This window comes from Peromyscus leucopus, chromosome 20, assembly GCF_004664715.2.
Source record: "Peromyscus leucopus breed LL Stock chromosome 20, UCI_PerLeu_2.1, whole genome shotgun sequence".
Classification (NCBI taxonomy): domain Eukaryota; kingdom Metazoa; phylum Chordata; class Mammalia; order Rodentia; family Cricetidae; genus Peromyscus; species Peromyscus leucopus.
This window is the reverse complement of record NC_051080.1, coordinates 22369686-22397050: the sequence shown is the minus strand read 5'-3', so window position 1 is coordinate 22397050 and position 27365 is coordinate 22369686. Positions and strand designations below refer to the sequence as shown.

The 27365-nt window shown below is 40.8% G+C and overlaps 1 protein-coding gene across 3 annotated transcripts in view; it reads left to right on the top strand.

Annotated features, from left to right (window-relative positions):
• Nucleotides 1-27365, top strand: part of Adcy8 (adenylate cyclase 8) — a 217365-nt gene that overhangs the window by 79468 nt on the left and 110532 nt on the right. For all 3 annotated transcript variants that reach the window (XM_028876027.1, XM_028876026.1, XM_028876025.1), the window contains exons 3-5: nt 8860-8990; nt 13160-13271; nt 21510-21637. In XM_028876027.1, the coding sequence (XP_028731860.1) occupies nt 8860-8990; nt 13160-13271; nt 21510-21637 (371 nt within the window). The remainder of the gene's footprint in view (nt 1-8859; nt 8991-13159; nt 13272-21509; nt 21638-27365) is intronic.

Here is a 27365-nt window from a genome sequence, read left to right as displayed (position 1 = left end):
CAGACAGGGTGCCATGTAGCTGAAATCCCAAGCAGGGGTAGATGGGAGGTAAAGATGGTAGATGCTCATGGTCCAGATACCTAGAAGTGTATGTGGTGAAGTTCCAGACCAACAAGAAAATGTAGAAGGTATCTGATGACCAATATCTGAAGTTATCCTTTAACCTCCACATATGAACCATGTACCATATTTTCACCCAGACCCATTTGAGCGCGCGCGCGCACGCGCGCGCGCGCGCACACACACACACACACACACACACACACACACACACGAGGGAGGGAGTGGTTATGCATTTTCTTTTTGACAAGTGAAAAGCCCTCATTGTGCTCTTGGCCAAGAGCAAGAGAGAAGTGAAGGGTCATAAGAAGGGACTGGAATCTGAAACAGGGGTCAGCATGCTTATATGGGTTCTGGAACAGAACAACAAGCTTCAAATGTAAGAGGTCACATGATCAGAAGTAGGAACCCTATTAGTCCACAGTCAGGTCAGCAGTCTGTGAGCTAAGCTTTTTCATAGGTGCATAGCCTAGAGCCATCAAAAAAGCCTGTCTGGTAAACACACACAACTAAACATGACCTTCCTTAGTTCCCAGTCACTCACTGATGGGCCACCTTTCAACTTCAAGCCGCCCACAGCTACTCTCTCTTCTCTCCTGTTGTCTACATTCAAGTAGTTCCTTCTTGCTGCCTTGTCCTCTGACACTGGGCTCATCAACACGCAGCTTTTGTTCTCCAGAAAAGGCAACTGCCCCGCCCACCTCCACTGTGGCCAACAGCAGGCTTCTCCTAGTGTGACATGCCTACCTGTGCATAGATCGTCATGGAAACCCTTCCCCTTAGTAGATCATCAAATTAAACCAACAGAAGGGGAAAGGTCAGGGGAAGACCTTAATTTGTTTCAAGATGACAGAAAATAAGCTTAATTTTCATTATTAACTCCATCCAACAAAAAACCTACTGCACAGCTCTGCAAAGCTGTGGTGGTCACAGTGAGTCCATTAGTGACACCTGTCATTGACAAATCCTGGTACAGTAAGCCATGCATCCTAACAGTCATCCCCCACTGTCCCTTCATAGCAGCAGTGAATGCCTACCTCTGGGAAGCCAATTTAGTTAGACAAAAGGCACATCCTTGGCCAATCTAGAAATATAGTAGTTTCTGGCCTCCTCTTTCTTCCTCCATGCTTCTGTTCATACAAGTCTTCCAGATAAGCTTCTTGCGTGCCCATGTTTCTCCACCCTACTAAAGTGAATTTAATCTAACATACTCTCTTGTCTGGACTACTACACTGACCATTTCTTTTTCTTCCTGCCTGTCTCTCTCCAGAATAACCACTTCACAGAATTGACTGTTTGCCATCATAGCTGGAATGATATAGAGGCAGGGGAAGCCGAGTTAAATCCTATCTTTGATCCTCAGAGGAAAAACATCCACTGTTTCTTGTTACTATGAGATTAAGACCTAACTGGCCCCAGCACTTTGCCTTACATACTTCACTTTACTGGACTCTATCCATGGTCCTTCTTTTGGCATCTCACATATGCAGGGCATCCTTTTTCAGTCAGTCCTTATGCATGCTTTTATCTCCCCTTGGGATGATTTTCTACAACCACCAGCACACACATGAACACACTCTCAGGCACATATCTGAACTTCAATTAATTAACCACTCATCTAAGTTAATCACACCCTCTCATCCCCCATTACGGACTCCCAGTGTATTAAGCATGTCTCTTTAATTGCACTAGTAATAGATGTGGTTGTATAATTATTTCTACGATCTTTTCATTAATATCTACTTCTCCCATCAGACTGAGTAAGAGCATATTAGGCTCTATCTATGCCCCCACTGAATTCTGATTAGCTATCGCAGTTTGGGACACTAAAACTTGTTAAAGGAATTATGACTTACAATTTTACATCTGTTTTATGTTCTATTAGATTTCACGCAAAGATAAAATGGTAATAAGGAACATGTAAATTCTGAGTTTATGCCCACTCCTCACTTTGCCTTTATTTAAGAAACTATCTTGAACATTTCTGCAGACAACAGATCAACACTGTAATTGCTAATTCAAATAGAGATAAGATGAGAGCATCAATGAAAAGTTCTATCAATCTACTTGAATACAGAACAGCATGTTAATACATTTTGATTTGTTAAAGTTTAGTTAAATATTTTAATCATCATTAAATACTAATGCCTTTTCCAACACTAAAGCAGTAAATACTTTTATTTCACAGTTACTTCATACAGAGAGTGGGTCAGAAACGCAAGAATCAATCAAAGCCCTTCATTTAAAAAAAAATCATATAATGGATCAAAACTAGAGGCCTAATATTTTCTAGGTACCTTTCTATGTACTGGAATCATTGGTGTTGAATAGATGAAGCAAAAGATAAACCCTCATCAAACTCAATTCCAACTGACACAAACAGACACTTTCTTTTACAGGTAAATAACTATTGTTTGGGGAGAGCCTCTGCCCTCCCACCCCAAGATGAACAGTTTTTAGGAAGGCATCCTTAACAAGGGCTTTTGATATGACAATTAATGGCTCGTAGGAGGAGTAATATCCTCTGTGGAGAATAACTCCATTTAACTCTTTGTATACATGTATATGTTTTGGAAGACTATAAAATGGTCTGTTTCCATATGACTTTTTCAAATATCCTTAGTGCTAATTATCCCTCCCTACACCCTCTCATGCTCTCCCCTCCCTGCTTAACTCACTTCCACACATTTTTTCTCTTTTCACCTTTATGCCACATGTTTCTACTCTCCCACTTCCCTTAATGTATTTCTTCCCCTCACTCCTTGTATCCCTCCCCTTTCTAGTTTCCTGACTTCTACAGGTACTCCGAGCTAAGCACACAAACCCAAAGATTCTAAGCTAAGATCCACATACGAGAGAAAAAGAACACGCAGCCTTCATCTTCCTGGTATTAGGTTATCTCACTCCATATTCCTTTCATTTCTATCTGCTTGCCTGTAGATTCCACAGTATCATTTTTCTTGACAGCTGAATAGAACCATACTGTGCATGTGCACCACATGGTCATTATCTGTACATCAGTTGATGAGCATCCAAGTTCTTACCATTTCCTGGCTACTATGACTAGAGCTGCAGTGACTATGGATAAGAAAGTAGCCCTGGAGTAAATTATAGATTCCTTTGGGTAGATATTCAGACATTGACTGTCTGAACTTATAGTAGGTCTATTTATAGTTTTTGAAGACCTTCCACACTGATTTCAGTAGTGACAACACTTCCCCCAGCAGTGAGCGTTCCCCTTCCCCTACATCTTGTTGTCATTTGTCATCATTTGTTTTCTTGGCCTCAGGTATTCTGAATAACAAAGATTTTATTGAAGATAAAGATAAAAGCTATAGAAAATTAAATAATAATAAGTGTTAAGGGGAAAAAAGAGATCAACTAAATATGAAAAAAATTTAAAAAAAAAGAACCAATGTGAAGAGGGAGGCTGGAAGTGTATGGGCATCTCAGGATGAACCTAAGGAGATACCTCCATGAGAAAATGAACTTGGGTTAAAGAAATCACAAAAGTAAGCAGTCAACATTATCTTTCATTTATTCAGTTCACTGCAGTTATTTATAAGCTGAACCTTTAAACACTTGAAGTGGCTGTTTTCACCACCTATGTATCCATAAAGCTTTGCTCATGAATAAACAGATTTGTTCCCACATTTCTGGGACTGTGTGGACTGCCATGGTGCTCCCATGGGATGCTGGTGCTCCCTGAGGCCTTTCACTCGCTCACTGAATGCTATCTTCCAAAGGCATAATTCAGAACTCCCAATCCGCATTAGCTTTCAGGAAGAGAACACCCCACATCTCACCCTGGAAGCAGCTACAGCTTAGCTTCAGCAAAACGGGAAGAGGCTTCCAAGTTGCTTCTAACAACCATCCCAAGACTTAAAAGTTGAGGAATGAAAATCTTAGCCTGTCTCTGGTGAGATTCAAATTCTCCAGGCCATTAGAATATGATTGTTTGAGGTCAGTGTGGTTCTTTGCAGGCCTTTTTGATTTATCCCAATGTTCCATATTCAGACCCAGGTTTTACTTGCCCATTTATCATGTGTGCATTTACAGAAATCTCTTTAATGCATGGCCATCTGTGTGGACTTTCTCTACCAAAAAAAAAAAAAATGAACTCAAAGAGCTCAGTTTACTGGTTGACTTATACTACCTTGCGGTGTGACAAGTACTGTGAGAAAGAACAACACAGAAGGGCATGATATCAGAGTGGATTAAAAATCCCTTTCACAAAGGAAAGGAGATTTGACCTACAATGCAAAGAGGAGTGGGACTCCACATGCTAACCAGAAAACACGCAACGAGTGTTCTATGGCCACTCATTGAGAACACAACATAGAGGACACAAAACTGTCTCAGCTCACAGAGTCTGACAATGTGTGGAGCAGGTCAGGGGGACAGGATAGCACATGCATTCTTTGTTTAGGTAGACTGTGTGCTTCTAATTTCCAAAAGCATTACAATTTCTACTTTGGAGAACTAGGCTTTGGGGGAATTTTTTTTTTTTTTTTCAGAAATGAGTATCTCTGGCAAGGTGAAAGGAAGTTTCCAGAAGAGTCTCACAATCCAGATTACTGCCCTGTCTTTATCATGACTATAGAAAGTTTTTACTGTTCTTGTTTGTTTATTCACAATTAAATATTCTCTCTATACAGTGATGGTGAACTGTACTTGAGATGTGTGTGATGGTCCCTGTTAACTCAGTGTCTAGCCCACAGTGGTTGCAATTGGAGCTGCATAATTGATGGCTAGTAAGGGTACTTGCCATCCAGGGATCCTGTCTAGCTCTATGTAGAAAACCTTTCCAAAGGATCCAGTTTTTTTTCCTGGGTTTCTCCTGTGTCTGCAACTATGATGGCACATAGGATGCTTTCAATAATTATTTGCTGAGTGAATGATTACATTAATACCATAATTAATAAAGATATTTGAAATCTCACCTATCTATCAGGAACCCTGATTGAGCATATCACCTACATTCCTTAGTGCATGGAGGCTTTTAATCTCTGGGTCCTCACTGAAAGAAACACTCAGCCCCTATCACAGTGTATTGGGTGGTTTTGTGTGTCAACTTAACACAAGTTAGAGTCATCAGGGAGGACAGAGCCTCAGTTGAGGAAATACCTCAATGAGATCCAGCTGTAATCTATTTTCTCAATTGGTGATCAATACCCATGTTGGGTATTGCCATCCCTGGACTGCTGGTCCTGGGTTCTATAAGAAGTTGGGCTGAGCAAGCCAGAGGAAGCAAGCCAGAAAGCAGTTGCCCTCCATGGCCTCTGCATCAGCTTCTACTTCCAGCCCTGTTTTGAGTTCCTGTACTAACTTCCTTCAGTGATGAACAGCAATGCTGAAGTGTAAGCCAAATAAGCCCCTTTCTCCCCAACTTGCTCTTCAGTCATGGTGTTTCATCGCAGCAATAGAAACCTTAACTAGGACACAGGAGTACCTGGCTGCTGCCTCAATTAAGAGGGTTTGCAAATGTGTGTGAGTGATTCTCTGTATTTATATGCCTCTAAAAGGTGCCTGGTGTGCAAAGGGATCAGAACAGGACATTGGAGCCCCTGAACTGTAGGTCCAGATGACTATGAGCTGCCATGTTGGTACTGAGAATCAAACCTGGCTCCTTTGGAAGAGCAGCCAGTGCCATTAACTGCTGAACCATCTCTATATCTCTAAGAGTTATTTAAAAGACTCTGTGGAACTCAAAATATGACTGAACAATTAAGAACATTTGCTGCTCTTGCAGAGGCCCTGGGTTTGGTTCCCAGGGCCCATATGGTGGCCCAAAGCTGCCTTATAACTCTACTTCCAGGCAATTCAGTGCCCTCCTCTGGCTTCTATGGGCATCAGACACACATGAAGTGCATATACATACATGCAGAAATCCACACATATGCATAAAATGAAAACAAGTTAATATGTTTTAAAGAGCCTTGTGGAGTAGGTGAGAGGGGATTAGAACACATTTCATAGAAAATGGAGCTCTAAAAGGCATGTTGTTTTGAGTCCTCTGTTATTGATATCTTAGGTGATCAGTTTACTAATGCCATGTTTTTGGTCTTTTCTACAAATGTCAGCTATTATGAGCTACATAAAGTCTAAGGTGTCATCCAGCTCCTACCAGTGCTTGACTCAGAGTAGGCTAGCATCTGTCTGACCTGGATATCCTAGATAGCTTCAGAGCTTTAACCACTCGGCTTACCTGACTCTAGCCTTAGAATACAAATCAATGAGTCTGTGAGGGGCAGAGCATGTGACTTTACAGAGCTGCCAGCTACTCTGCTGAATGGTCAGAGCACAGAATCCATGAAAGAGTTTCATGAACATAGATTTGGGTTTCAGGGATAGAACTGCCTCTTAAGAGTGCGTTGGAAAGACTGAGTAAGTTTTCTCCACCTCTTTTCAGGTCTCACAAATCAGGGCCATTCTATGCATGCAGCCCATCACCTTCCCCCTGCTCTATGCTACTCTCCTTCTCACCCAAGCCCTTCCCCCTTCCTGTCACTTTGGTTCTTAGGCCTCACCCCTACTGCAACTACTAATGAAAGGGTTAAGTCTCAAACAGTTATGTAAACTAACCACACGGTGTGTGTGAACTGTGTGCTTTCTTTCCATTATTCCCTCTTACCCAGGCTGTGCCAAGTGTGCAAGTGGCATCATAATTAAACAGCACCCACCACCCTGAGCACCAGCGCTTGTCAATGCCCTGATTAGCCCCTACTCTTATTCAGCAGTAATTGTATGAACAGGGCCATAAGCACCTGAGAAACTGATAATTAACATTTGTGAACATGAAAAAGACATGATGTAGGGGCATTTGAAAAAAAAAAAAGAAAAGTACGCCTCTCAGTCCCATTGTGGGGCAGCTTTCGAGAGGGGGAATAGCATCATCACACAGTTCCCAGTGGGCACTTCATTAATAAAGTGCTTTGTATGAGGGGCAGGATTAAGTAGAGTAGAGAAAAGGGAGAGGAAATAATGACAGGTCCTTGCAAATTCCACTTCATCAATACTCAGAGCAACCCCACAAGATAGACGGTAATATTACCTCTGAACAAATTAGGGATCCAAGGCATAGAGATCACCTAGGTTATGTAATGCTAAATCTCTAGTACAGTTGGGGACAGGATTAAATCCCTCCTTGAGACCCGGAATGCAAAAACATCCCCGTCCCATAAGAATCCCAGCAGGGAGTAAAAGGAGAAGGATTGTATCCTGGATGCTCAGCTTGTGCAAAACATTAAACGACTTCCAGACTTAATTTGTACATTCGGTGAGGGTTTTCTGCAGACTTACATTCAGACTCTTGTGAGTATACATAAGATAATAAATGATAATGCTTAAAAGCCATATAGCAGCACTTAAAAACCATAGTGACTAGAATGCATCTGTCTGCATCCATTTATCAGTATCCAGGCCCTAGTCTGGGTTCTACCACACAAGGATTTCATTTGTGTTGTTAACCAGGGCTTTCTTTTCTCTGCAATAATAATGACTGTTATCATGACTTGTATCATATCAGATGCCAGGTCTCCATTTGCAAGCCGCATGTGTCTCACTTTTTATTTCAGTAAAGAGTCTCTGTGGTAGCCTGCACTGTATCTGCACAATCCTGAGCCTGTCAACAGTTAATCACAGATCTCCTGGCTACTGGTGGATTATAGGGGCGGGGAAGTCATTGTTTTGTTTCTGTATCCATGGGTGAGCCCACTAGGCTTCAATGAGTAGCTCCAAACCCATGTCTCTGGATAAACTCAGTGGGTCACAAAACAAAACAAAAGACTTGAATGTGGAAAAATGGATATGTAGGGAAGAGTGAGAGCTCATAGGAGTGAAGTGGGGGAGGGGTGGTCAAAGAGTAGCTGGGAAAGAGGAATCAAAGCATTATATAGATGTGCAAATATGTCAAGGAATGCATTAAATCAAAAGAACTATTTTAAGAAAAGAGTTGGTGCCTCATAAGCCTGGCTTCCTTCCTGCATCCCCTGGTTCCATAACTGTGGCAGATTTTCCCCATCAGCAGGCTCAGAATCCAGCCATCTCAGTGAGACCCTCTTTCCCTCGGCCAGCCTTGTGAGTCTTTTCTTAAGCACAACATCTCATCATTACAGGAGCTTCCTCGACTGACCCCGTTGCCTCTTTCCTTGGTCCCACACACAACCCATCCTCCAAACCAGTCAGAGAAGTATTTTTAGCTCTGAAGAAGTATTTTTTACTGAGCTCCTGGTTATCACTGGAATTAAATACAAGCATTTTGTGCTATAAGATCTGTCTATGTGTCTCTCCACATTGTCTATGGCAGCCCCCTCCCTCTGTTGACCCTCTTCACTCACATCTTCCCTCAATTATGCTGGAGAGCATTGCATTAACTGTTTATTCTTTCTGGATTTCTCTTTGTCCTAACATGAAAATGGCTCACTGCAAACACTCAGGTCTCACATCATTCCAAGAAAAGGTCATTCATCCTCCCTGCTTTGCATCACATCATCAACTATCTCATTCTTTTATGACCTTTTGTGTTCTTCCACGTCCCTCATCACGTTTTTTTTCAACGAGTATCAGTGTCTCCGGGTGTGTAATATGTGTCTCCCTTTTCCTTATTAGACTGTAAATACCACATCAGTAGGCCCTACACCCATCAGTACTCAACAAACACTTGTATGCTCATAGAATGACAGAAAATTAGCAACTCCTCCAGAAATATAAGAGGCCTGGAACTGCTACACCTCTACCCTCAACCTATGTATGACTCACTGGTCAGCCTAACAAGCTTGCCCATCTTGCTTCTTCTAGGAGCGGCTTGTGCTGTCTGTGCTTCCCAGGTTTGTCGTCCTGGAAATGATCAATGACATGACCAACGTGGAGGATGAGCACCTGCAGCATCAGTTCCACCGCATCTACATTCATCGCTATGAGAATGTCAGGTGAGGATGTGACATCCTACCCTGGTCTCCACGGGATCGATGATCCGTATGTGCCTGCCACTCTCATCACGCTGCTTTGAGTTCTTCATTTACCTGATTAATCTATTAAGTCGTGCTAATTCACCAGAGACGTCTACATTTCCATGTGGAGGCTGGAAACAAATGTCAGAAAATTTGATTAATTTTGCTGATTGATTTATTTCAATCCTAAAAAATTAGTTTGCTGTATTTTAAATTCAAAGTCCCTTTAGAAGATGATAAAAAGAAATCCCAAAATGCCACCTGGAAACATCACTTTTAATCACTTACATCTCCTCCATATATTCCTCGTGGCATTTTCAAATCATCCCAAAGAAGGATGCAGCTCCTTTTCCATTACAAACATATTGTTCTGTAAGCAACCATACATGCATATATTAATACATTCACCCACCTGTGAATCTGTTCACTCTTCCAACTACTCATCCATTCATCCACTTCCCCACCCACCTACCCATCCATCCACCTATCTATCAGTCCATCTGTTTGTTAGTACCCTCTCTGTGCTCAGCATAATAGTATGTGTAGCAGATACTGAAATCTAGAGAGTTGCCTCCATAGTAATGAAGATCTTAATTTAGATCTTAATTTTGACTTTTCCTTGTATGTGGCCTTGAATAATCCATTTATTTTGATTTCAGTGTCTATCTGTGAAATAGATGATTTATCATCTATCTTGCAGTGTTTTCTGTGGATGATGTGGATGAATATAGATATACAAAACATAGGTTTAGAAATCTAGTTGCATATCAGGTATATTGTAGATTATTTCAGAAATACTTCCTAGCTGCAAACAATCAGTCCCTGGATGATTTAAAATGTACTGGGAGGCTACACCACAACTCACAGAAAAACTGGAGAAGGGTAGAAAAGCTGACTGAGGAAATGGGCTGGAATGAAGAAAGTTCACAAAGCCAGACAAATAGCTCAAAATCACATCAGAACACTAGGCCACATAGGGTGCCACTGCAATGGTCTCTGATTAGACTACTTATGGGAAAAACCACTGTCCTGATACAGGGTGCCACCATTCCTCAGAAGTGGGCTGTTGCTTCTTCTTCTTCTTCTTCTTCTTCTTCTTCTTCTTCTTCTTCTTCTTCTTCTTCTTCTTCTTCTTCTTCTTCTTCTCCTTCTTCTTCTTTGCATCTTAAGTTAAAGCCTGAGGCAAACGTATACAAGTGGCTAAGCCTAGTGATTTTCTAGAAAAGCCAGGAAAGCTAGCATCTGACACTTTCGGCTTACACAATAGAATTGCATTTCCCTCCTACCCAATCTCGTAAAACAAGATTTCCCAGCATTGAATGAAAGTCCTTGTATTGATGAGCTCCTAAAATAAAACACACAGACACTTTCTTTTCCGCTTTGGTGGCAAGTAATAACAGTTCCTAGCACACCTGTGTGTATTCTCTGCCTGGTACTGATGACACACATTCAGTGCACTGTCCTACAGAAAACATGACTCTGAGAAGACCCTTAGCAGCCATAGCAACAACCCTGATTTGGTTGCTGGAGTTTGCCAAACAAGCTTTTGCAAAAAGCAACCCCAGTGAGAGGTACATACACATAGAACTTTGGCTCTGGAAAACAAAAAGGAGCTCATCAATACTGCTTCTAGATCATAGTATCTTACCCAACACAGTGGAGAGTTTTATTGTTAAGTGTGTGAAGGATGATAATTGATCATTTTTTAAGGGACAGATAAGGAGTAAAAAAGTAGAGGATGAGATGGGGTATAGAGAAGCTTTTCTGGAAGAGGTGGTCCTTCTGGTCCTAGCTGATATGGGTCAGCCAGATTTACAAAACAGAAACATGAACACTGGACAAGGGATCTGCTCTAGCTAAAGCTGAGCTTTGGGATGTACAGATGATAACTTGTTTTCTGCTATATTTCCCTCGTTACAAAGTAGCTTGACAATCAAGGCAGGCCTGGACAGAGCAGAAATTGGATGGCTTTTTGTGAAAGATAATAAGCAAATAAATAAATGTTTGATGGGTAAATGTGTTTATGTATATTATATATATATATCCATATATATAATAAAATATGTAACATATAAAAGTGCCTGTCACCATAGAGAAAGAAGTGAAAAACTATCTTTAATAGGACACACGTGCAGCATTTTACTCTGTCTCTTGAGTTTATTCAACACATCTTGGGATGGGGTCTTTTTTCCAGAAGTTCACACCACTCCAAATGAGCATGTGGCCTCCTGCCCTGCATTCTCCATGTCCCAGGGCTATAGAAGCAATTTCTAAGAGAGAATTCTGTAAGCATCATGGGCCCTAAGACTAGCTCCTTTCCAAGAGAGAGCAGCGAGATGCCTGCAGTCATAGACTCTTGGTGCTAGAAAGATGAAGTCTACCAGTGGCAGGAGGCTGCCTGCCTGTTTGGAGGCCACTGGATGCTAAAATAAGACCAGAAAGAAGGAAAGAAGAGGAGGCTCTTTCTTAGCTGGTGTCTGAGAACAAAGCCAGACCGGTTGCTACGCCCCCTCCCTAGCCCCCAGAGCCACCCGCACTGGCATTAGGAGCATTTTAAAAATTATTTCTAATCTTGCCGCCCTCTACATAGCAACCTGCCTTGTTTATTCTCTCTTCTCTACTGTTGTTTTAGTTTTCAGTGTTAATTTGATGAGTGTTGCCTAAAAATTATCTCCTGTACATTTTCTAAGTCTTGTTATATGTTGTCTGATTATTGCCTCCCACCAGTTACACCCAGTGGAAGATTCTAAGTTTACATATAGAATCAAGAGACCATTTGACCTTGAGTCCAGCACCTGGGTGAAACAGAATGACAAATGGAGTGAAAGCAATGCCCTGGGGGGTGCTTCTGTCAATCACCAACCCTTTTTTGCACCCTGTGAATGAAGCAGGTGCTATTCCATCTTTACAGTGCATAGCACTCTCTCAGGGCCCTTGCTGAAGCACATTGGCTTCTGTGGATCCACAGGGGTTGGAGGTTCTCCAGTTAAAACAGCCCACACTCTGGTAAAAGAAGGACTTAATATTGAGTAGTTCCGTTATTTGGACTCAGAAAACGTGTAATGAAGCTGGCTATGTTCTGGGTAGGTGGAACCCAGAGATGAATTTTGTCTTATTTTGTAACTAAATAGATGGAACCCACTGAGCCATGTGTCAATGGGTTGTTGTTAAGTGTCATGGAGAGAGGGGGCACACAATTGATAAGACACTAGAGGGTGGGTGTGGCAGGTACTATCAGTTGGAGATGTACCTACAAATGTTCATTCGTAGTATATGAGGGAGGTCATGAAGAGCATGTAAGATTTTAATAGAAAGGACCAAGTCAGACAGGGCATAGAACATACCTTGATGTTTTCCAGAGAGTGAAATACAAGCAATAATCAAATAAGATGTCCTGTTTTGCATCCATCCTTGCATTCTGAGGTCCTGAAATGACATGGCGAGATGCATGGGGCACTGACTTCTGATGAGAGTACCAGCTCTGTTACATGCCACTAGCATGGAAATAGCAGTGCTGGCTCTACCAGGTAGAGGAGCAGATTGACCAAGACAATGGTCATGCAGTTCCTCGCTTATAAAATGCTTGGGTGAACTCTACCCCTTCCCTGTCCAAATTCGTATGCATTGAGTAAGACGGCATCACTGAAATCCGTACGACTGTGAGTGTTTCAGCTAATCATTCTGCCAAGGTCTCCAGTGTTGCCACCTTAGCTCCTCATTGTGGGGGAAACCTACTTCTAGTTGTCTGGCAAGGAGGGTAGAGCACGTGCCAAGAAGGCTCAGGGGGTGAGGAGGTCCTGTGCTCTCTCCTCACGCCAGGTCTGTTTTAGTCTGTGTTTGCGACATCTACAGAGGTAAATCATAAAATGTCATCACAAATGGGTGTCCTCCTGCTAACCTCTTGGGGGAGGTTTACAATGCAGGACCAGGACCATGGGTTTCAGCTGTCCTTTTGTCCATCCTGATCTCTAAGTTGACCCTCTGTCATTGTGTAAATACTGGAGCATTCCTTTTAACATCCGAGGCAGAGAGCTAAGATCTCAGACCACAGATATGGTTGACTGATTTGAATAGAGTTTATTTGTCGCCCAGAATGGATGAAAATATTAATCTGCCTTTCCCCCACCTTTTCCTTCCCCATTGTTTAGTATTCTTTTCGCAGATGTCAAAGGATTTACCAACCTCTCTACGACCTTGTCTGCTCAGGAGCTGGTCAGGATGCTCAACGAGCTCTTTGCCAGATTTGACCGGCTGGCCCATGTGAGTTGCATTTAATTCCAACCTAGTCCTTGCAGATGTGAGGGCCTGCATGTGGAATTAGGGAGGAAAGGAGTCAGCCTTCATGTCCAATGCCATTACCATTCTGCATCCTGTCCCCAGGCACAGACCCCTGACCCTTTCACACCCTGGAGGCCAATGTTACTTGTTTATAAGTCTCAGGTGGGAGGTGTCTCCGAATGATTTTCCCATTGAAAGACAGACAGCTGGTTGAGTGATGATCAAACCGGTCTTTTCTGTCTGCTGTCCATGCTCCCTTCACAAGGCCAGGTGCCTTCCAGCTGCAGGCTCAGAGCTGGTATGCAGAGCTGGCTCCCTGCAGTTTCCTAGCCAGCTCTGGCCATCTGCAGTGAATTAGCCTGTTCTCAAGAACCAGTGATGTGCTGGGCCATCCCACCACTGTTGTGTTTGACCTAACTTAAGAGCTATGTTTTAGCTAAGAAGACACTACCTTTGTATTCCAGCTGCCTTAATCATAGCTAAGCAAGGAAATAGAGGAGAGGAGATGGGCATCTATGATCAAAACACAGACTGTGTTCCTGGATTCACTCACATGACAGGGGAATAACACTGTCACACTGCACTTAAGACTGGGCTTTGGGTTCAAATAAGAATAACTCAAGTTCCTGCTTTGTGATATATACACAACAGTTCCAACTTCTGGAGCCATAGTGAGAATTGAATTAAATAATATTGTGTCAAGAAGAAATCCACTTGTAGAATTCCAAATTTGAGGCTGCCACATTTCAAGAGAGATCCTGTCATAGCTGCATATGAGCAGCCACTAGGTACTGTCAGGCCACTACATAAGAATGATGAATGTCCATTTTCTTTCTTAAAGTTAAGTCTGGTTGAAAATACAAGGGTTAGTAGTCAGTACACTAAGTGTATTACCCTACGCTTGTTAACCCTGGAATACTCTGGAACCTCAGAGGCAGAGAGTAACCTTTCTATCAGAGAATATTTCCCCAGAGAAAATGACTCTGAAGTTTGATTCTCAAAAGTGAAATAAACAAATATAATTTGATGCAATACTGTTTAGCAGTGAAGAGAAAGATAACACATAGCAGTAATGAAGTTCAGATACAGTATGCCAAGAGAAATTAGATACACGAAGTGGAGATTTTATAGCTCTACTTATAAGATTCTATAAAAGACAACATGGCAGAGACAAAAGAAACAGACACATAGATACAAGGAGAGCTAGAATGGGAGTGGACAGGCTGTTAGCAAAGGGGCCTGTAGCAGGGTAGGTCTGGGAGTGACACGGCAGCTTTGTATCTTGATTATGATGGTCGCATGACTGCACACATGTGTCAAAAGGGAAAGTCTTATACATACCTGAGAGAGCAATTAGCAAAGTGAAGAGTATTTCATGCAGTGAGGAGATCAAGAGCAGAGATGTATCTCCATAGACAGAGAGAAACCAGAAGCAACCTTGTGGGAAGGGAAAGTGCAAGATAGGACATGGAAGAAGTGAGAAAAGAGGTGGACAGGGGTCTGCCCAATTACCTAAACTCTTAGTTGATGTTAATGGACAACCAGTAGATAGGAAATTTGCAGGAACTGAAGTCTCTTCCCAGGAAGAGTGTTGAATTTACCTGGTACCCAGCATTTAGGGGGAAATATACATATGGCATTTCCTTTAATCATTGACTCACTGATGGTGGTGTAAGTTACACATCCTTATTCTCTTTTTAATAGGGTTCCAAGTATTTTTTTCTGTGAAGACAAAAAGAGCAAAGATAATTCCCAGTACGAATTAAAAATTGATCGAAGTCAATTTCTTGTGTCATAGAAACTGCCCCCCTCATCACCATTAAACACACACACACACACACACACACACACACTGATCCAAAGAAAAGTTACAAAGTTTAATTTAATCCAAGTTATTCCACCATTTATTATTTGTTATGTCTGGGCACAAGACACTGGAAAGAGAAAGCCAGTGCCTTCTCCCAGGAATCTCCTACCTTGTAAAACCAAAGGGGTTAATCCATAACATTGTAGCAGTGTAGTACAATGATCAACACAGTATCCTGGTGAGAAGTAAAAAGAACATCAAGATTGGGAATGGAGTAGCCACCTGGCAGCATCCAGGGATGAGGGCTCTATCTCCAGACTAGGTCAGTGCTTTTAGTATAAGATACACTGAAAAGTCAAGAAGTGTGAAAGCACCCTGCTTCCTCAGGGAGTTCTGAGAAATTCAAGACTGCTAGAGCATAAATGACATAGGAGAGGCTAGTCACAGGTGAGCTTCAAGAACAAAGGAAAAGCAAGTATTCAATGGAAAAGTACAGCATTTTAAGAAGTATGAACTTTGTTTCATAGCCTCGGCTTCTCACCCTAGTGATGTTATATGCAGTGGGGGAAGAGGGGGCAAAAAGGGAATACATAGCTGGCCAATTACCCAAGGGTGCAGGAAGCCATGGACTATTATCTAAGGTATGCATCTGATTAAAAGATTCTAAAGAAATGAGGCTGGGGAGGTGGCTCAGTTGATAACGTGCTCACCATTCAAGTGTGGGGACCTGAGTTTGGTCCCCAGCATTCACATTTGAAGCCAGGAATAGCAGTGTGCACTTATAATCTTGGCACTGATGAAATCGAGTCAGGTGGCTCTTTGGAGCTTGCTAGTCAACTGCCCTAACTGAGGTGGTGAATTCTGGGCTCAGTGAGAGGCCCTGTCTCAATATATGCATGAATAAACTAAGGAAGACTCAAGACTGACCTCTGGCCTCCACATGCATGCACACACATGTTCACACACTCAGACTTCAACACATACACACACCAAAAATGAGTACCATGGAATGAACTTACCAATTTTTGTAAGAATATTAACCATTCATAAACCACCAGTGCCGAGTGATTGCTTTCTCTGGTGGAAAGAATGTTTTTCCTCGGATTAGGTTATAGTGTTCTCACAACCAGCCCGAAAAGAAAAAAAGTCCTTATTGTCCCTGCCTTATACACAAAGAGACCAAGAGTCAAAGAAGTAAATTATTCAGAGCTATTCATAGTTATGATTTACAACTCAAACGTAGACCAGGAGAGGCTCCTTACTGCCAACCTCAGGCATATTAGGGAAAAGAGGATGAAACACTAAGATATTTCTACTCATACAGGATGCCTTAAAAGATGAGATGCAGGTATAGGCTTGGTTTGGATATTCCCTGGTAGGCAATCTCTTTTGAGTCTCCATTTCCTACCAAAATCAAAATGAAGGATAAATTAAATAACACATGTGGTGTCTCAGCTGAGTTCCATTAACAAAAAACACTCACATTCATGGTCTGTAACTTCCAGTCAGCCATCTTTCCCCTTCCCACACCTTGAGGGCCTTGGCACCTTGCCTGAAGAGTTTGACAAACTCTGCCAGTGAAAATGATTCTACTTGCTTTGAAATAAGGAAACTTCCCTTCGACTATTTCTGTCCTCTGCCTTAGGCAAGTCCCTGCCTCGCTGGGTTCCAGGTTCTGCTGTTACATAAAAAGGAATTGAGCTTGCATTTATCTTATGTCTTCTGGAGTTCTATAAGACTCAGGTTGCCGTCTGTTGGTATTTTCCTGTGGATTTGAGTCACAGAGATGTCCAAGAGAACCTACCTCACCAAGCACCTTACACTGCCCCATTGTTTCACTGCATTATTGAAATGTAGGGATTCCTTTCAAGTTGGCCATGAAAGTTCCATTTAGTGTGTATTCTACAGTGCCCTTGAGGTTCAAGCTGCTAGGCTTAGAGTGGTTGAACTGTTGATATTGCAATCGACAAAGTTTGGTAATTCTAGTATCTGATCTTTTAAAATAACAAACCCCTTACCTAACTTTTCCTCATTCAAAGTAGGAACAGAGGAAAAGTACATATGAGTATACCACACTACTATGAAGAAAGGATGTTATATTCTAATACCAACAGCATCATTAGGATCTTAAAACTTTTTTAAACTTCTGCCAAAATGGGAAGCAACATCAGTCTTTCAACAATAAGGAAAAATACTGTGGAGAGCTGATCAATTTCTAATGAGATGGCATCTCTATGATCTGACATAACATTATATAGGGAAAAATCAAGTTTACACCTCCAAACATGGTGTGATAAATTCATGACAAAGATCATGAAACACAGAGCATATGTGTACCTATGCACCTGCCCTCTAAAGATTGCTAGAAATCGGGCTCCCAGGGCACTGGGTGTGTGACAGAAAATGGGTATCCAAAGGGACTTTAGCTTTTTCTATAGCTGAAGTTTTACTGGGACAATATATTCACACATCACTCTCTGATTCCAATAAGATGAAATTAGACAAAATATTATTAGTTTGTCATGATTTTTATGTCTATTTTTAAAGTACATTAGTTTTGAGAATTTTTTCATTTTGCACTGTTTTTTTCTGTAACTCAAATAAACACTTGTTTTTAATATAACTAACACATCAAATAGCACTGTATATACTTCTAAAATTTTAATTCCTTCCAAAAATGTATAACTATCTTTGATATGTATTCCCCAATTTTCATCTACTATCTACATACGTAATTTAATCAACTCTTTGGATTTCGAGCTCTTTATGATATTAAGCCAATCGAGATGGGAAGGAAAGATTATAATAAGACTGAGTTTAAATGGAAGATGGACCTTATCCTACTTTACTTTTTAAACATCATTTTCCAAAGTGGCCTGTCTTCTCTAGTGTGAGCTTTTAAAGCAGTTTCTGATAGAATTTATTTGGACATTTGATGAAGTCATCTGACAGCTCATCAAACATGTTAAGAAAAATGTGTCTGAAAACTGACAGAACTTGGCAGATAAGGAGTCAGTCATTTTTCATATATATATATATATACACATATAGATGTGTGCACATTAGCATATTTCCTTGTATATACATATGTATGAAATATATACCATGTGCTATATATTTTATTTTGTATATAAAATATGCATATATACACACAAATAGATGATAGATAATGAATGGATACATAAATAGATGATAGATAGATAGATAGATAGATAGATAGATAGATAGATAGATAGATAGACAGATAGATAGATAGATGATAGATAGATAGATAATAGATAGATAGATAAATGAGATATTCCCATTTACTTAGAGCCTATAGATTTTGAAGAAAGCTGACGGCTTTACCTCTTGTTTACAAAAAGTGGACCCCAGAAGTGAATATTGTTCAGTGTCTTCCCCAAAGGGGTAGTAAGTCATTTTCTGCGATCTTTTCTCAAAATATATTTTTGTCAGGGGATCTGCCATTCTGTACTGTCCTATAATTCTTGAAATTTACTGGAGAACATTCACTGAGCTCCAGAGTCAGACAGTCATAGGCTTGAATTCCCTGCCTATCTCTCAATAGTGGCATGGGCTTTGCCTCCTGAAGCCTGAAGATCATCCATATTAGTCACAGCTCAGAAGGTAGTTGTAAAGATGATGTGAAATGAACAGGATGAGTGTAACACACCTTTGGCATGCTTTGTGCTTACTATTCCATCCTTTCCTCGCTTAGATTTTCCAAAACATCGTCACTTCAGTATACATGGGGATATCACTGACTAGGAGTTGTTGAGCAGCACACCTGCTGTGGGGAAGACTGAGCCAGTTCATCTCTGATCTGGGGGATTTTCTATATGTTTCATCCTATGACTTTCCTACAAAGAGCAGAGGTGACAGCTACCTGTCCTTTGTATGTGAGGCTCAAAGTGAAAGATACAAAGCAGTGTGTTGAACACAGAGAAAGCTCCTCCCAGGCATCAGCTGTCATTGACACTGCTAAGAGCCATGTTTCCTCTCTTACGCATTAAAGACAAGGTGCATTCTTTTGTCCTTGTTATATATATAGAACTAAAACTCACTTATCAGTGTTTTCAGGATGTTATCCAAGGTGATGAGGCTAGCAAGCCTGCCAATAATACAGACAATACAGATTCTTAGACCAAAGCATATCCTGCCCAATCTCTTTCCTTCATTCCTCACCATAGCCAACAAGGAGGCTGGCTCTATACCTCAGGTTGGTGGCAGTAGATTCTCACCAGCCTGAGTCACACACACCATGCCCTCCCTCAAGTGATTGTTCCTGCCTGAAATCACAGCCCTTTCCTTCTGGCCTCAGTCTTCTGCAAATCAAAGTAAGGGATGCCTTCACAGGCAAAAATGGAATATATATATATATATATATATATATATATATATATATATATATATATGTATACACACACACACACACACACACACACACACACGACTAAAGTAATGGGTCTCTCCCTTCCCTTATCTCCTCATTAAATTTATGTCCTATAAATAAACATTCAGAGACAAAGAGGGAGGGATGGAGCAGAGAGAGAGAGAGAGAGAGAGAGAGAGAGAGAGAGAGAGAGAGAGAGAGAGAATGAGGCACAAACACAGTGGAAGTTTAAGTTTATTCGGCTGTAAACAATAATGAAACCATGACATTTGGAGGAAAATGGATGAAACTGGAGTTCATTATGTTAAACAAAACAAGGCAGACTCATAAAAAAACAAATACTGTGTTTCCTCTCTCATATGCAGAATCTAGATTTCCAAACTGAGAAATTTTAGCTTATGGGCATGAGCTTGGAAAAAGAGTGGCAATAAAGATAAGAGCAAAATTGTGACTTTTATCATGCTTAATTTATTTAGGTATTCTCTTTAGAATTAAATCTTTCTAGTTTAAGATATGGAAAATCCTTGTTTGTTTTTTAAATGAGGCTATTAGATAATATCCTCTCTTCTTCCTTTTCTTCCTCTTTCTCTTCTTCCTCTTCCTCCTCATCTTGTTTTTTGTTTTTTTGTTTTTTTTTTTTTTTTTGGCTTTTTGAGATGCAGTTCAAATTATGCCCTACTATCCCTCAGTTCAGCATGCAGACAAGCATGACCTTGAAATCCTGATTCTCCTGTCTCCATCTTCTGAGTGCTAAAATTACAGGTGTTCAACTCCAAGTCTGTCTGATAGTATTTCCATTGTTTTTTGGGTGTTTGTTAATGGATTTTACTTTTTTAGTTCTTGGGCAAATTTTTATAAGTTTTCTATTATGACAAGGCTGCCAGCTGAAAGAATTCTCATTATTGTTTTTGGTAGCTGTTGACAAATTTTTATAGTTTCTTGACAAATTGTGTTGGGAAAATGTGCCCTACAACACTTTGATGTCTTTGAATAATGGTCCTGTGGGTTCACAGGCCTAGATACCAGCATCAGTGGGCAAGGTAATCTCCAAGTTCATTCTCGATACTCTAGAGATTTAAGAAGAAATTGAAGACATAGCTCTCTAATGAAAAAGTAACTACACTGAACAACCAATAGACAGGATCCACAAACTCCTAAAATAACCTGGGAGCAGGGAGTGTGCATGGCACTAAATCCTACAGGATGCCTCTGTGCCTACTTGGCAGGTTAGAAAGGTTCTGGAAATCTGACTCAGTCACATAAGCATCAGAGGTGGTTCGAGTTCTTATTCTACCTGATGGTATTTAAATAGTATTCAATAGTTAGCAAAATGCTTAGATTAGGAAATCAGCATGCTTCCTCTTGATATTTTAAGTGTCTACTGAGCTTCCAGCTCAGTGGGGCCCTTTCTGTTTATACCGCCTCTCTTTAGCCCTGAGACCCTGCTTTCAAAGGTGATCCTCCTACCCATGAAGTCATAGGTCCCTAGGACTCAGCTCTAGAAGGTCTGTAAGAGGTTACTCAACTCCAACCATTCATCCAAAGAAATAGTGTCAGTCAGTGTTCCCTTACTGTAACACAATACCTGTGGTGATTGATTAATTCATAAGGAAAATATTTATTTTGCCACAGTTTTGAGTTTCAAACAATAATTGCTTGTCCTACTGCTTTGGTTGGTGGTGACATAGCAAACCACTAACCTCATGGTGGCTGGGAAGCAGAAAGAGGTCATGGTAGTGTGGTCCCACATCAAGAGTACTCCCACCTAGGGACTAGAAGACCATTCCACTAGCCTGTAGCTCTTCAAGTTCCCACCACCTCCCAAAAGCACCAAGCTGTGGCCTAAGCCCAGGGCTTTGGAGACCATTTCAGATATAAACTATAGGAACATCAGAAGGATGTTCCAAAGGTGGGGGATTCCTGACTCTGAAGTACAGATACTTGCATCTTTCCTTGAGCTTTCTGAAGAACTGGTCCTCCTGATGACACAGCCCTTTCCCTACCACTCTGTTTCTTTTAGGAGCATCACTGTCTTCGCATTAAAATCCTGGGGGACTGCTACTACTGTGTGTCTGGACTGCCTGAACCCCGCCAGGACCATGCCCATTGCTGTGTTGAAATGGGCCTCAGCATGATCAAAACCATCAGGTAACTTGTAATCTCCTCTGTGGTGCTTGAGGCCTCATTGTGCATGAGAAGACATGTGCCCCCATTTATCTTTTGCTGGAAATTTTTGAGTGTAGTTAAAAGCTTACCTTATTTCACAAAAGCTGAATATCTGCTGATTCTCTCATAGAAGCTAATGGATCTGCTGGTCTCCTTAAGTTATGGTAACATTTCACTTTCAGTCAGTTATGGAGGAACTCTGATCACAGAGGTTCTCATGGGGATACAGTGAGGTTGAAAAGATAAGTAAATCCTCTTCAGAGAGCAGAGCAGGAGAGATAGGCAATGCACACACGATTTTACTGCAGTACAATAATCTTTGAATAAAACACAGGATTTGGGGAGGTTAAAAGGAAGACCAGTTAATTCATCTGCTATCATGGAGATGCCCAGGGTGGAGATGTATGAGCTGTTGCTTGAAATATATTCTGCATAGACATCAGCAGGATGCTGGAGGTAGAGTGGGGAGCTCTGAAAAGGAGATAGATGTATATGCAAATCAGGATTGCTGCAACTACTGAGGCCTGGAGTAAAAAGAGTGGTGATGGTCTATCAATGGGTACATGCCAGAGCCCACAGGACCTTGATACAAATGTATCTTCAGGTCAACAAACATTGGCTTCTTGTGTGTGCTGCAAGTACTTTTATCTTTTGTCCACACACTTGTCCAGAGTTCTAGTTAAGGGAAGGAGTTTGGGGATTTGAGCATTGTAGAATTAAACTGTATGGCTGTGGGACAAAAGTTCATCATTGTAAAAATTCCCTCTGAGATTCTAAGATGGTTACTGAGCCTCTAGATACTACATTCTTGCACAACATTGGAAAGAAACAGAGAGGGTGTGTGTGTGTGTGTGTGTGTGTGTGTGTGTGTGTGTGTGTGTGTTTGAATGACACCCAAATGCTCCAATGAAATGTAGTATAGCAAGTCTGGAAAAAACACTGCATTTGGGGATATAGGGTTTTCAGGGTAGAATTAGAGTACACCAAGCAAAACCAGTATAAAGAGAGTTTGTCAAAATGTAACTCCAAAGCTTGGAACTTCTCAATGGGAAGACCCACCTGGATTAATATAAGAGATTCCATAGACAACTCTACCTTCCCAAAGGAAGGGGATAACAAATCCATATTCTTCCAAAAGCTGGCAAGAAATTTCCCTGGGAAGAAAAGGCATTTTTTTTAAACACATGCCTTGATAAGCTCCTGGTGATGAGGGCATTACTTTTGAAAGTCAGTTAAATGACAAAGATGGCCTCTGTGCTCTTTGTAGGCTGCAGGCCTTTCTGCTGGACTTTGCAAATCAGGGACTAGCACATGCAACTGGTGGAACACATCTTCCAACAAGGACTTAAAGGAGCCTACAAGACCAGGTGCTGGGGCACAAGGCGGTTGACCATTAGGGGAGACAGACACAGAAGTCTTGGGTCTAAGTGACTTCAGGCCAAATATGCGATTCCTTTTTTTTCTGGGCAGTGTTATATTTTCACTCTTTTGTTTTAAAGGGAAGGAGTTTGAGGATCAGGAATCAAGAAATTCTAGATACCTTGGATCTCTTTTGGTGCCACATCCAATATCATTCTAATATCTGGCCATGCTTACTGGCCAGGCCATAGTTCACTGCCCTGTCTCCTAGGATGGCCAGCTCAGTGGTAGAGGTAGATTCATAAAAATTCTGCAGAAGAATCCTATATACACCCAGGACTCCATGAAAGCTACCGTATCACCATGCCAGTGAGAAGTAAAGAAACTAGAATCCTTCTAAATCTCTTCAATATTTTTCCATCAGCAGAAACCACATGGTCATCATGGCATGTATCACACTGTAAGAAAATTGTATGAAGGGCTGGAGAGCTGGCTCCATGGTTATGAATGCAAACTATTTTTGCAGAGGACCAGAGGTCAGTTCCCATGGCACTCACATTGGGCTTCTCACAACCACCTGTAGCTCCAACTCCAGAGGACAACCTCTTCTGGCCTCTGCAGCCACTTGCATGACACCCACCCCCAACACATGAGCACACATGTGAACACAGACATGGCCACAGACATACACACATATACACATAATTAAGAATAAAAGAAGATTTTTGTTCAAATAAAGAAAAATATACAATTGCCCCTTGATTTTAATCCCATCTAACCTTCCCTCCAAACAGTCTTTGATATCAACTCAAAAGTTTAACAATGATTATGATCAATTTTAAGGAACGTTTTAAGTTTGCCCATAACGTTGATTGAGAATAGGGATCGAGGGGTCATGAGGTAAAATAACAGTGTATAGTATTTTGCTATGAGATTCATGACAGAAACTGGAGTCTTCACTCTTCCAAGTAGGCAGAGAGGCTACAGTTGCCAACTTTGTTTGTTCCTTGTCTTCTGTTCTGCAAAAGTTCCCACCCTTAAAGACGGAAAGATGAGCCTATAGGCTTCAACCCAAAGTTTCCTTTAAGTCAGACTAACTGTTCATTTGGAGACTTGAGATTTTGGCCTGAAAACAAAGACTAATTCTGATGTTTTAATAGGTCTTAAGAGAGACAATGGGACAGACACCCATGGAAGCAGAGATCTCTACAACTAAGCAGATATATGATGCTTATTCTGTCAGCCAGCCAATAACTCTGTAAGCAAAGGTTTATTGAGCACTTCTGTATGTCAGACTTGTGCCAACCCCTGGAAACCCATGTATTTTCTTTAAGCCTTTGCTCTGCATGACTATACAAAGACAACTTGAGTTTATTGACTGTAAAGTGAAGAAGCCAGACCAGACACCCCTGAAGTCTCTCTCTATTGGTTTTGAAAATCTGTGACTTATACCTCCATAAGCCTCACTACCAACAAGTAAAAAATACTGCTGACGTTCCATACGACTTTCTATTTTGATCTTAAGCTGAAGACATGCTGTAGAGATGGCATTGCAAAAGAACTGAGCAGCCTCAGGTCATACTCATTTCTCTGTCTTCAGAGAACCTTGTCCCTGGCCCTTTTAATGGCAATTTAAGGTTTTTCTGGAGCTTTGGAGTTGGACAATGAGAAGCAAAAGCTTAGATAAGTTCAAATGATTCAAGGGCATTTTCTTTCGTTCATTTATTAAGTACCACTTCTACTTCCTCAGGATAAGACACATTGGTTGCATATTTTTTAACTGTATGACTCAGAGCCTATTAATACCCAAAGAACTCCTTGATTATAATGTAGGAGACTTGAGGTCCAGCATTAATTCTTCAGTTAACAAGAAACCATGGAACAGAGGATGGAACAGGAATGCTGGATTTAGGCAAGCCTTTGTTGTAATTGGCTCAGGCTTCTAGAATCCCACTCCCACCGACAAATATTTCAGTCTGGGAGATGGCTGCTGAAAATACACTTCAGTGTGTGTAAAAGAGAATCCAAGTTACTAGCTTTATGATGAGATGATTACTCTTTACCAACCACCACTTGCACATGATGTGTTTGCTTTATTCTACCTCAAAATACTCATCCCAATAGAGATTGACTATTCAGCTATTTAAAAAAAAGGACCTTCTGTAATTTTTAACAACATGCATAAGTCTGGAAGACATTATATTGGGTGCAAATAACCCAGGAATCAAAATAAAAATGATGTAGGATTTCATTAATGCGTTATCTGATCAAGCTGATTTCCCAGAAGCAGAGAAGAGAGCAGCCATTAGAAAGTTGTAGTTCAAGGATGGAAATTTTCAGTTTTAGGAATAACCCTAAAAGGCCTTGTGCATCACTATGACTGCAGCCAATTATACATTGTATTCTGGAAAAATGCTTATAGAAGTTTCCTTATGACAAAGATGAAAACTACATAAGAAAATAACATGCCAATTAGCTGGGTTTAATCATTCCATGATGTGTACATAAAAGCAATGTTGTGTATAGTAAGTAAGTACATACAATGTTGTCTGTTAATGAAAACAAGAAATAACATATAGTAAAACTGATTTTAAGCATTCACAATAGGCACGAGCCAAAACAAAAGAAACTGGGGGAGAACTGACTAAATATCTCAGTGGCTAAAAGTGCTATCTTGAAAGACTGGTGATCTGAGTTCAATTCCCAGAACCCACATAAAGATGAATGAGAGACACAGCTCCATGAAGCTGTAATCTAACCTCCAAACATGCACTGTGGCACTATGTGTCTACACTCACACATAACACACAAACAATATTATAGTAATTATAATAACAACAACAAAAACAAGTACTCAGAAGGCAAGAGCTCCACAGTTCCAATTCCCCTTGTTAGAAGAGAGAACTATGACTTTGTACCCTTGATCTAAACCACCTTGCTGCCTGTTCTCTCCATCTACCCAAGGTAAGGCTGTCATCCTGTGTCCCACAGTGTCTCTAGAAGGTGGGACAGTGGTGGTGAGAGATGTGTGCACATGTGGTTAGAAGTGTCTTCTTGGGTTCTCAGTATCCCCAGACTATATCCCTAATGCAGGATTATTTTGGAGGAGTATCATTCAGAAGTAGTTCTCTTCTCTGAAACATTCTCCAATAAATGGGTTTCCAGAGTTGGTACATATAAAACAACCTCCAATCCAACTTTCTGTTGACCCTATCCATTCAGTGTATGGCTGATTTTTGTCCCTAAACTCATGTTTAGAAGAAAATTGGTCCTGTATTTTTTTTTGGTCCTGTATTTTTATTGGCAAATAATACTCACTTTTTTTTCTTACACATGTAATCAAAATGTGTCACTATAAATTTTGGCTGGTGAAAAAAAAATAAGAAAAACAATTTCTCCTTTCATCTGTCTTTACTGGGGTATCTGCATAGTAGATCTTTTAACAAAACAAACAAACAAATCAAAAAGGTTTTCTCTTCTTTGGAGACAGAGGCATGAAGAATAAGCCATTATAACCATCAAGAATGGTAAAAACTGTAGGTTTGTATATATGTGTATGCATGTGTATGTATATAGACATATGCATACATGTGGCATGTTCACATGAGAGAGTGTATATGCATATATGTCCTATGTGGTTATGTATATATTGATGAGCCTGTCAAGCAATGAAGAGGACCCTAGTGGTCACCAGCATTCTAAACTCAACAATGGAGTTACTACGAAAGACATTAGGTTGTATCCTGAAAGCAATGGGAAGTCACAGGCACTGTGGAAAAATGACAGAGCCAGAACAGACATCAAAAAGTGTCTGTGGATATGAATAACTTTCTCACTAGTTGAGTCTTGGTAAAGGAAACCATTGAGAGATGCTTTTCTTTTTTTTTTTTTTTTTTTTTTTTTTTTGGTTTTTTGAGACAGGGTTTCTCTGTGTAGCTTTGCGCCTTTCCTGGAACTCGCTTTGGAGACCAGGCTGGCCTCAAACTCACAGAGATCCACCTGGCTCTGCCTCCCGAGTGCTGGAATTAAAGGCGTGTGCCACCACCGCCCGGCTCGGGAGATGCTTTTCTAACAGTTTAGGAGCAAGAAGAACCTGACATAGGAAATTGCTGTGAAAAAATAGAAAAGATTGGAAATAGTAGAAGCTGGAACCTCAGATGTTAACTAAGGGACAATATTTAAATGTCTATCATGATATTATAATTATATTTTAATTGACATTATTCTGGGAATTTTGGTTGGGATTCCACTGCATTAAAGGTACAGTTTGTTGCTAGATGTGATTGTGATGAATATCCCTTAAAAGCAAAGTGATTTACAGGGTATATGTTTCATGAAGTGGATAGTTCTG